The 12,789-nt window shown below is 34.9% G+C and overlaps 1 protein-coding gene across 1 annotated transcript; it reads left to right on the top strand.

Annotated features, from left to right (window-relative positions):
• Positions 1 to 5,046: 5,046 nt before the first annotated feature.
• Positions 5,047 to 11,751, top strand: pex2 (peroxisomal biogenesis factor 2). The gene is made up of 2 exons (XM_041247526.1): positions 5,047 to 5,135; positions 9,712 to 11,751. Exons 1-2 carry the CDS (start codon positions 5,132 to 5,134, stop codon positions 10,647 to 10,649), a joined length of 942 nt encoding a protein of 313 aa, XP_041103460.1. The 5' UTR covers positions 5,047 to 5,131; the 3' UTR covers positions 10,650 to 11,751.
• Positions 11,752 to 12,789: the final 1,038 nt, after the last annotated feature.

Genomic DNA, 12,789 nt, shown 5'->3' with positions numbered 1-12,789 from the left:
AAACTAATTGTATATGTATAAACATAGTACAATTATAATGATTAGATGTTTAACAGACATTTTTTATAGCACAAACATGATGCTCATTTTACAGATTCATGGGATATCCACAACAAATGCTCACCAAGATAAGCATTTGAAATGTAGTTTAATTAAATATGCCAGTTTTTTTCTTTTTAACATTATATTTTGTTCTGGAATTCTTAATATTTTACATTATGCTTTTTTTTTTTTTAAATTACACTACTTGGACTTTAATATTCATTAAAATGCAAAAAAAAAGTTATTTCTATATCTTTTTTACTTATGCTGATTACAGATGTACAGTACAGTAAAGTAGCTGATACAACTGTATTAACCCTGCCATTAGTAGCTGATACAACTGTATTAACCCTGCCATTATTATACCATCTTTGATGAATTCTTGAACATCAATAGCCTGCAAGTGCTGAATAATTTGGCAATTATCAATTATTGAAAATGCCAACCAACACATTCAAAGCAAAGTCATGGTGTAGCATTTACATATGCAATTGTTTGTCTAATAAAACATATGAATTCCATTGGTGGTCTGTAAAACCCCAAACAGTTTTACAGATTTCATGGTTCAATAACTGTTTGTGAAGACTCTTCCAAAGACCATTGAGAAACAAAACCAAAGTATCTGTGGAAGCATAAGCTACGGAGAATGTCATATGAGATTGAACAGTTTGTGAAAATGAAGCAATATGGAAATGTAAAAAGAACTGTACCTGTAATGGAACTTTATTGAGAGAATCATAGACTACAACTGTCAACCAATCATAAAGATCCTATGTCAAAGCATGTGGTCTGTATAACTGACATGGCCAGATGTTAAAGCAATGCAGCAGTGAAAAGGTTAACGTTTACTGGACAACATTAGTCAATGAACTTCAGTAAGAAATATTGAGGAATACTTGTGAATCAAACACTAAGAAAGTATCTCAAAGTGCATCTCTATGTACTGTAATTTAATGTCACATGACTTCAGTATTGGAGTCGTATGAAGTCAGAGGTCAATGTCAAGCTCACCAACACTTTAATCATGTAGGTTTACAACCCTTAATAAATTAAGTCACTGCCTCAAATTGTTTCTGAGATATGCAGTTTTGACACTGGGGCAAGAGGTCAACTTTGCAAAAAATCTGCTACAAAATAGATCATTTATTTATGGTACGACACCCATGAGTGGAGTTGACCTAAGGAGTCACATAATACACAGGACTACCAATTTAAAGCCAATATCTAGAAGCGTTAGGCCTTTACAAAGTCACATGATCCCAATAAGGCAGCCATATTAGGTCACAGGTCAAAGTTTTGCCCACGAATTTCCATAACAATTATAAAATGGTCAAGGAAATCTGCAGTAGTTGGTGCGGCAGCAGTGGGTTTGCAAACTCTCTACAACTGGAGGAATTAATTCTTCATTATTTAAAAAAAAAAAAAAAAAAAACCTAGACATCTGCATACATTGGCTCAGCACTGACAGCTTAAATCATCGTTTTTTGTTCATCTATTCAGTCAGGAAATTTAAACAGCAAATGTATACTTGCATGAGCGATTCAGAAAGGTTAAATTAGGCTTGTTGTTGTTGTTGCCTAATTTGCATATTAACTAGTGTTTCAGTATCCTTCTGCTCACACATGCACATTCACAATGGAAGCCCTTTATGAAACCTGTAGCACAGTGCCATTTTGTTGCTGGTTTGTGGTGTTTTCTCAGTGGAATATTTTAGACTCTACAAATATTTGCAAACATATTTTTTAAGTGATTGAAGCTAACAAAATAATGTTTTCGTAAACATATATTTTACTTTCACATGATAGATGACATTCCATTTTGTTAACCAAAAAGAATTCTTCTACTTGCATTGCCATTTAAAATGGACGGTGAAAATATCCCAACTCCTTCAATCCCCTCTCTCTGATCATTAACAAACCAGCTGCTTCCCCTGTCAACGGACATGCTTTCAACCAATAACATACTTTGACCAGTATAATTCACTGCTGAGGTGGAATGACCCAGGAAGTGTAATAGATATTCTGAGAAGACTTGGAATCTGAGAACATAGTTGTTCATAGAACATATAATGTTTGCAATATATTCAAAACTGCACATTTGAAACCCATGTAGCTAACGGAAGAGCAAACCAGTTTAGATTTTTGGAATTATTTTGTTAGCTACAATTATAGCTACCCCATTATGTTGTTTCTATGAATGACAAGATGTATTGCCAATTCCTACTCTGTACCTTTGTATGTTAAATATCTTGGTATCCCTCAAGATAACTTTACCCACTCAAAAACAGACAAAAGTATTACTGAAATAAAAATTGTGTGCAATTCAATTTGTCTGATTTGGAAACTGATTGTTGGTTTCTCTCGAATATTGTAAGCATTACTGATTATAGTTATGTATTATAAAAAAAATTACTATTTACTTCAAATTAGTTTTCTGTATTATGAATTTGAGACCTGAAATCTCACTTACGTTTTTTTCAGTCCCCACAAGTCCAGTGGCACCTCAAATGTTTCCAGTGCCCGCCAATGCTGAATGGCTATTTCTGCAACGACTTCTGGCACCCAGAATGGAGCGTTCCTTTTCTAGAATTTTTATGTCATCATACCGTCATCGTACTGTAGTTTTCTGGATTTTGGAAATTCCTGGAGGGGGAAGGCCAGTGCCAGTTTGGTTTGCATTACAACAAAACAAATAACGCAAGGGCCAATGAAACTGAAAAAAAAAAAAAAAAAAAAAAAAAAAAAACTGAAAAAAAAGACAACCAGCAACAAGGCAGAGCTACATAACTGCTTCCCCACGAATGTCAAAAGCACATTCTCAGGAATTTCAAAATCTCTGAATAATGTCACAACAGGACAGGTTAATAATCTGTTTATTCTGTTCATGTTTTATACATATAAATTATAAACACAATATACAAGTTGATATACAACCCTCCAGACTGAGGCTAAATAAATCACTGAAATCTCAACAACAGGCTGAGCTCTCTGTTTAGATCAAGTAATAAACCCTTAGCTTATGGTCCTTAAAAGATTAAGTAGCACTGCGGGGTTCTGAAAAAGATAGCTTCATACATCCCCACATGTTGCTACAACTGTTTAAATAACGTACCTGTAATTTTTCTTTTCGTTATCAACATCATGACAGCTTTTTATACTTATAACTTAAAAATCTGTTTAAAAGCTCTTTCCAAAATGACACGAAGAGCAATTAAAAAAAAAAAAAGAAAAAAAAGTGAACCGACTGAATGTGATCAAGGATAATACGTTGCGATACTAATGATTCCTTCCAGAAGAATGATGGTGTAGGTTACCTATTTCAAACAACACCAAAGTGCAGAGACATCAAGACCATGTTGGAAAGAGGAAGTCCAACCGACATTAAAACAAATAATAAATAAATAGTGGCCCACTTGTTGCAAAACATTGTTTAAATTGTGGTTTTAAAAGTAAGAATATTGAAAATCTTAAAGCAGTCACTTCATCGGGTGCAGTTCAAATTATTTTATTCTAAGAGCAATATTGGTATTTGTTCATCACTGTAGAAGTTTGTTGATGTTCAGCAGAAATGTAAAAAAAAAAAAAATCCAATACAGTATGGTACTTTGAGGCCAAGGGCAAATGTTTACTCAACACAAACATTTAAAACATTCAAACAGTGGCACACATAGCTTGAGCTTTCTGAGGGCAATAGTCCCATACAGAGTACATAGAACATCTGACCTAAACAACAACCTGGGTTAACACATTGTGGCAAAGTCACGTGATCTCTGAACTGATCTAAGCGCTAGGAAGGTGTTTTTTTTTTTTTTTTTGGGGGGGGGGGGGGGGGGGGGGGGGGGGGGGGGGGGGGGGGGGGGGGGGGGGGGGGGTGCAACAGGTCACTCACCTCCATCCTGATCCTTGACATATCACCACGAAAAAAATAGTACTAATTGCGATACAAACAAATCAAACACCCCTAAATACTTACCCGTAGCACTTCTTCATTATTGCCATCTCTTGATTCAGGTTCAAGGCGCCTTAGCTTATCCTCGTACTCACTTGCACTCATTCAACAGAAGTTTCATATTATGTGTACTTGTTGCCTTGTCTATCTGCCAACGATACGCACTGGCTCCTGTACTAGATATTCCACAACTTTCGCCGTCTCGAGTACTGTCTACTCTAGCCACTGAACTCTCCGTGCGTCAGTCCTTTACTAGCCATAATGGGATATGCATGTACAAGTTTTTTTTTTTTTTTTTTTTAATCATAATAATAATATGATATTAATATGATAAAATTACTTACATAACTTTCTACTATACCAAGATGCAAAATGTGAATTACAAGCAAGTATACGCCGTTTTTACAAAATGTTGTAATTATGTATGTACATACATTATATATCTATCTATCTATCTATCTATATATATATATATATATATATATATATATATATATATATATATATATATATATATATATATATATCTTTATTTTTAAATCAAAGTTGCAAGAAAAAAATTACTATTTTGACCAATAAAAATCATATATCTACACTTTCAACAATCCAACTGTATATGCTTAAAATAGTTAAAAGTGTATGCAGATATGGCAAACACATGCGGTTTCCAAAAACTCACACATTTTACAGAAAACACATGTATTTAACTAATTGCATCCACCAGCGGCTGAATTCACTAAACGACCAACAGGCAAACAAGCAGCTAGTGAATCCCACCCATATTAGAGATCAGATTGGCTAACTCTTACACAATACAGCCAAACTGTCGCATGTACTGTCTATGATTGCTGGATCTCAGAGCAGTCGGTGGTTTGGTTGAGAGTTGATAAACTATTCAATGTCTCCTCCCCTCAGTATCTCGCGCTGAGATTTTCGACTTTGCCACCTCAAATCGAGTACAGGCGACTCAGCTGTGCGGTTGGCTCTCAGCAGACTTCGTTCCCATGACAAACACTTTACTATTGGCTGTAGGGTTGCTAAGGGGCGGAGAGCAGGCAGCAGTCCACGGAAGTCCTGTCTTGCATAGTGAGTTGATCGCTGCAGCAAGAATAAGGAAGTCAGTATACCACGTCGAGATAATATGGGTAAATATAAACAGTTTATTGAAATATGTAATTGCATATAGTGTAAAAGTAGTAAACTGTGACTGTATTAAATTGTGCTATGACACGTCATCCCCATAGTTGTCCAGTCGGAAGCAAAAGAGCCCAGGCAGAAGCATTTTCAGTGGCTTTACACTGGTGGAAAGTAAACAACTGTGGAACCATTTTTTTTCTGTCTGTGTACATTTTTCATTGCACAATTAAGTAAAACTAAAACAATGCAATGCACACTATATCTCACTGTCCCAGACACAGTACATTTCTTATGCAGTCCTACTATTGTTACAGCAGACTAGTCGCAGTCTTCAGGGCGTGTACAATGCCAGATATCCTGCGACTTGGCGACTGATAGTGAGTATATATATATATATATATATATATATATATATATATATATATATATATATATATATATATATGTGTGTGTGTGTGTGTGTGTGTGTCATATATGACATCTGATACCGTTCTTTGCTCTCAAGGGCAACGTAAGTCATGCCTTCCACAGCGCCTTTAAATGTACATTACATTATTACGCTTAAGTACTGTAGGCATTTTATAACCTGAGGTGGCTGAATTTTTTAATGACCTTTTGAACAAGTATATTTTTAAAACAGAATTTGCATAATAAATGTATACTTAAGAATATACAGTGTTTGGATGAATAAAATTCTAACGTATCGCAAAGTGGCTATTAATTAAGAACGTCAATGGATATTGTGTGTCTTAGAAGAATTGTTCATATTAGACCTCCATTAAAACAAACGAGAAAACATATTTTGTGTTCGCAGAATTTAATGTAGCCTACAGTAAATATTGTGTGCATTTTGATAGAAAAACAGTAAAAAATGTAGAGAAACTTGACAGGATACTTATCCTTTAAAAATCTGGGGTTCAGCAGTTGATAAAAACCAATAAAAATCTGAATTCCACAAAGCAGCAGTAATAGTTGGCAATGATTTCATATCTGTGATGCAACAAACTAAAACACCTGTACATCGGGGGTTGATTTCAGCTTATAGAGAAATTGTGGAAAAAAACAGGCAGTAGCTATTTTTATATTTCAGTAACTCCCAAGTATTCCTTATTGTAGTTGTACTTTTAGTATGTTACTTAAAGTTACTAGCAAATGTGTTCCAAACTGCACTGAAAGGCACATATCCTTAAAGTATGTTATAAATTTGTTGAGGTGAGGTGGGGTCGTACTGATCCTTTTGTGTATTGTGGGCAAGAAGATTTTTCTAGCATTTTTGTCCCTTGGACCAGAAGTTATTTTAAACAAAAATTGCACACCCCTAACCTTTCAGGATTAAAAAGAGGTTATTTATTCAGTGTTTATCAGCCGAGAATTACCTGACCGTTAAAATATTTCGAGACAAGTAGTGTTTGTTATTAATAGTAGTATATGAGACCCAGGTTTATGGAAGGTTTTTTATGGTAAATTTCTCAGTTGTAGTGTAGTAATATATGATGCAGTTTACTGTGATCGTACAATCAGGGTGGTACAAATAAATTTTTTAGCTGGTGGCCATTTGGCCACTATCTTTCAAAACCTGGTGGCCAAGTCAACTGTTATGGGTGGCAAAATTGTTCAAAAATATGAGGAGACATGCATATTTTTCACACACATTCCTTTTGTGTGCTTTATTTTCATGCATTTTTGTTAACTTTAAATTGTGGGAGGGGACTTATATGCAATCGATGCACCAGAGAACTAACAACATAATATTTCTGGGTATTATATACTGTGCATACAATGCCAGAGAACTGTAAACATTAAAAAAATGCTAGGGATGATAACTACCGGTATATAACAATTCCATGGACGTGAACACATTTCTTTATTTTTCAGTTACTGTCAGTTACACTTATTTCAGAAATGGGTAATTTTCATGAGGACCTACATATAACCCTGCACTGGGTAAATTTCACGGAAATTGTAATAACTGTGAAAAAATACAGTTTTATCAATGGCCTGCAGTGGTGCAGCGGCACAGAGAATGTTTTAAAAGCAGTCCCATTATTTGAATGTCTGTATGGGCCGTGGGGCTGAACCTCAGCCTCAACACTCCCTTTGTCCCTTGTTGTAAACTTACTATATTGAAGGTGGAGATAAAAAATCTGTCTCTTCCAAATTTAATAAAAAAAAATAAAAAAATAAAAAAAAAGCCAAAATTAATTTGGAATGATAATTTCCACTGTTCAACCCCAACTTGGCAGTTCAGATTCTACCGAAGTTATTTGTATGTACAGGGGGGGGGGGGGGGGGGGGGGGGGTATATAATAATAAAATAACAATATAATCCAGTAGTCCAGATAAGCTACGTACGTACCTGCCATTTTTATAAATAAAAAAAAAAATCTGAAATATTCACTGTATTTAAATTTAATGCATAGAAATACGCGTAGCAATTTTGCTGCTCAGCTTGTCTGCCTCCTCTAAAACTTCCACTAACAACTACATCTCCCAGAACACAGCCCCGTTGTGTTTGCAGCCAATCACAGTAAAAATTAGAAAAATTTGAAGCTACACAGGTTGAAGCATAAACGTCCCGGTCCAGCTACAAATCCAACTGGAGCCATCGTCGGAGGCAACCGCTAAAAAAAGGTGTCTATAATATTAAATAAACTGTTTTGTAATGTATTAATGCATTTCCTTATTGTGTTTATCTGTTTGGCTGTATATGTTCACTGAGTTTAAGAATTCAATGTTAAAAGTAACTTAATTTGCAGAATCAGTGTGATACCTCGAAAGGAATGTGCTGATCCAATAAAGAACCTTGTAGAACACACGCGTGGTTGTACAGTAGTTCAAAGCAACATTACAGTTAAAATGGAAGGCTCTTTTTTAATGCCTACCTCATTACCATTATTATTGAGAATACTCCTGACTTCAAGGTAATGTGCCATTTTATCCCCTGAAAATACACTTTACTGTGTTGGTTAAAATTAGAGGGTGTTACTCCCAGACCCAAATCCTTATCTGGAGCATTTGTTACATTTATAGCATCAGTGTTCTATAAAATCCAATATCTCGTGACTTATGTTTACTATAACCAAAATTGACATTTTATTTAACTACCATACTTTTTGTATACACTCTTTGATGTTTGGATTGCATTTGACTATAATCTTTCACTGACTGTGTTCTTTTTACGTGATTATGAGGACCCTTTTATTTGTAAAATTGTTTGACCAGCTACGGTAAATTGGAAAATACAAGATAAAGTAATTTAAAGACAATACTATGATTCAAATATAGGCTAAATAAGGGGTACTGGCTGTGAAACATTCACGTGTATACCCAGAAAACTAAGTAAAATTAGCTCAAATATATACTGTCTTCTGTTAAGTCCTGGCTATTGTTGTTTGAAAGAACTGGCTTTTGTTAGTTCTATGCCACTTCTTCAGTATCTCCTGAGCAATTATTTGATGTGCCTTGCATGAACACTATGAAGACAAGCCTTTTGTTTACAATGCAGTAAATACAGCTATTTACTCCATGTTTTGAAGATTACTTCAGAATCATAGGTTTCCAGTTGCTGGTGTTAAAGTAAACACAATTTAAATGCTTAATTTGTATAGGCAGTATGCATTGATAAACGTGCCCAGTGGTAATGTATCTAGCAGTACAGCAAGTCTCAGGAAACGTGTCAGTAATAATCCTGGTATTGATAGCAGGCCTTTAGGAGATGTTACTTGGCCTAGCTAACATCTATGTGGTCCTCTAAATCATAATTACATTAATATTGACAAGCCCTTGACAATTGCAACATTACTATTGATAGTTTTCTGTCAATAATATGTTCTCAAATAAAATATATTAATTCACAACTTGTAAACTACTCAATAAAAGCACTGAAAAGAATAAGACTTTGTATCTAGAGAGTGGACTGAAGCAATAATTTGTCTGTGTTACCTACTGTACCCTAGTCCAGACTACAGATGGCTGCATCCTTCCACTACATACTGTAGTCTGTTGGGACTGTAGAACAAAGCCATTTTAAACAGAAGTAAATAATTTAACATGCTGACCCTGTATTTGTCATCGAGTGCCAGTATAGTGAGGTTTAAAAAAGCATGTTTGGGTTATTTACAGTAACTAATAGTAGTAAGCCAATTGAGTTTATTTTAGTATGGTCAAAACAGTCTGGCAATATAATTTACTGTTTTGCTATTTGCTATAATTGACCACCTTTATGTAATAAATAAATCCTTGAATGAAATTTTTAGTATATTGTTGACAGAAAAATGTCCTGTCATAATTACAGAAGGGAACTAGCAAGTTTCATAATAGGACACAGGGTGCTCAGAACCCATACAAAGGATGTCAAAGGAAAGTAGTTCCACATGGCGGATGTTTACTGTATTACTAAGCCTGTGCTGTTTGGATAATCTTCTGTGATGTGATTTGTCCACACTGAACCTCCAAATGGAAAAAAAGCACTCCTGTGCTAGTGCACAGCAGAGCTAAAGGGAATTTCTTACAGGTTTTACACATGAAAAGTGATTTTAAACTTCTATGTAAAAATGCATAACAATTTTTCTTTTATGCTTGTAGATGACACTGGAGGAGACATGCATTTCACGGAAGGCAGTTCAAGTGCTATTACTCCAGTTCTAAGAATAAGTCAGCTTGATGCTTTTGAGTTGGATACAGCTTTAGAACAGCTTGTTTGGTCACAGTTCACCCAGTGTTTTCAGCATTTTAAACCTGGACAGTTAACCCACTTTGAACCAGAGCTAAAAGCATTTCTACAGCTTCTTTTGTGGAGATTTACCATTTATTCCCAGAGTGCCACCGTTGGACAATCTCTTCTGAGCATCAGATACAAGAATGACCTATCTCAAGCTCAAAAGTACCAACCAATGAGCCGACAACAGAAATTGTGGTATGCTCTGTGCACAATTGGAGAAAAGTGGCTGCAAGAGAGGTCTCATGACTTATTCACAAACCGACCAACAGAGTCTGCATTTCACAAAGCAAAATATTTAATAGGTATAATATCTGGCCTTACAAAAGTTGCAAGTCTGTTGAATTTTCTTATCTTTCTTCAAAAAGGAAGATTTCCCACATTGGCAGAACGATTTCTTGGAATCCGAGCAGTTTTTAGTAGACCTCAGGGCATCCGTCAAGTTGGATTTGAATATATGAATAGAGAATTGTTATGGCATGGTTTTGCTGAATTTCTGATTTTTCTTTTCCCGCTTATCAACACAAGAAAGCTGAAGTCAAGATTATGCGCTTGGTTTTCCCCCCTTGACGGTTTCAAGATCAGTGATGCCACACTAGCCAGGCAATGCAGAGAGTGTGCTCTGTGTGGTGAATGGCCAACCTTGCCACACACCATCGGCTGTGATCATGTTTTTTGTTATTACTGTATTAAAAGCTGTTCCATATCTGACGTATACTTTGCATGTCCTAAGTGTGCTTTGGAGGTTCAGAAAGTTGAACCTGTGAAACTACAGATTGAAATGACAGACTTCAACAAAAGCTAATGGAGCAGACACAGTGAATGTATGAGGTGTCATGAAAAATTGTATATACCATACTGTAGATTCTTCTAAGGACTTGAATTTAAACTATATTGGGACATCACTCTTTCAGTGGACAATAATGATTATTACAGACAAAGGTAATTGCATTTAAAAAAAAAAAAAGTTGTAGTGTAATCCTGATAATTGCACTTATGTAATGTTCCTTGTTCTGTAATAGTGGAACTCCCTCGTTCAAATAATGCCCTCGACTGCCAGTCTGGCTTTATTGACACTTGAGTCCTTGAAACAGGCAACAGCAAGGCCATTATCCATTAATTAAAGTTGTTCATTAACATATGAATAACAACTTGGCATGTTAAGTTGCTCAGTGTAATTCTTATCAAACATTTTTGTCTGCTCACTCAGATGAAAACTGCTCAGGCAGAGCAGAACTGAGCACAACAGTTATCTAACACACTCACTGTTGCCTTTTAAAATAGATCAGTTTTAGTTCACAATAAAAAGCCATTATCTTTGCTTCTCTTATTTGAGTAGTAGACAGGTATTTATTATCATTTGCAGATTTATCAATTGATTTTATCTATATTGTATACAAAATACATTTTTCGCATTGTACAATTTCATAATTCATGCCAGTGGGTTTATTTAGATCAAACACACCCAGTGACAGCAGGGCGCGGATCTTATTGGCGGGCATCTCTGTGCTTATCTCCACGCAGCTTCTCGAGGCAGTTGTGAATTGTAACAATCTTGTATAGAACTGAAGAACTTTGAGGCAAATTATGAACTAATTCCAATAATGATTTCAAAGATGGTCTTTAACCCACTTTTAAATGAGCTTTGCATGAGGTAAAACTTACACCAAATGGGCTAGAACTGACTATAAAGATCCACCTTTTTGATCATTCTTGCTTAGTTAAATACTTTGAGTAAAGGGAATGTTACTTTTCTCTCATCTTAGTAAGGAAAGACACAACTGATTGCAGTGTTTTTGAGAAATGGCAATATGTGACTTTGTTAAATAAAAGAACACAACTGAAAGGAATTATGAGCAGCTAACCTGTTTTTAGATTTATTTTGTTTTGTTATTTAACTAGTGTGTCTGTCAACTAAACTTGGAAATATAATACAAATTAAATCAATAATTCTTTTAATTGAGTATTTAAAAAATATTTATTTCAGTTTAAAAAAGCAACACAAACACAATCATAACGTCTTCTGCTAGAAGTAGGAAAAATGCATTTTATATATATATCAGGATTAAATCTGTTTTTTTTTTTCTTTTTACCAGCTGTCCCACGATTATGTATTTTAATGGAAGAGATTACATCTAATATTTGACATATGATAGCGGTTGTGAGGAAAAATGGGTTGAAAAACATTCAGGATTTAAAATGTAAGACCTTAAGAAGAACATTTTGCAATAATAGATTGCACCACAGTCTCCAAAACAGTGGGTGATTTACCACTATTTTTAATTCCAGCTCCAATATGTTTCCAGTTGTAATATAAATGGGATACATGGTTTTTGGAAATATCAAAAAGTGTTACATATTTCAGTTTATCAAAGCTTCTGGGATATATGAGTAACATCTGATTTATATTTCCCAGTACTAGTTACTCATATATATTGTAGATGTGTCACAAGTGAATCAAAATGGCTATTCTAACAATACTCCAATTAGCTAAGCAAAATGGTATGATACATGTAAATAATAATGTAGCCAATTGTCAGAAAAGTCAAAAGCATATTTTAAAGTATCTCTAAAGATTTGCTAAATGCGTCCATCTTTTAATTCTTCAAAATGCAATATTATTATTTCTTATGAAAGAAACAGTACATTTAATATTTTCAATGAGCTGAGACTTCTTTCCCCTCCATATACTGTACTTTCTCATTCACTGAATACAAAAACCTATATTAATATTCAATTCTCTTTTATAGGCAATATCATATTCTTGGTTTTCCGTGTGTGTGTGTTGACACCTTTCATCCCATTGGAAGTTGTCTTCTGGGATATTTGTCAAGAAAGACACAAGATGCAGTCGTCTTTGATGTCCTGTCCAGTCTGAAAAACATGTTTCAACATGTCTCTTTCAGACCATGACAGATCTTTGCTTCTACCTGTTTTATGACCAA

The sequence above is a fragment of the Polyodon spathula genome, chromosome 4 (genome assembly GCF_017654505.1).
Source record: "Polyodon spathula isolate WHYD16114869_AA chromosome 4, ASM1765450v1, whole genome shotgun sequence".
Classification (NCBI taxonomy): Eukaryota; Metazoa; Chordata; class Actinopteri; order Acipenseriformes; family Polyodontidae; genus Polyodon; species Polyodon spathula.
This window is presented reverse-complemented; position numbering and strand designations above follow the sequence as displayed.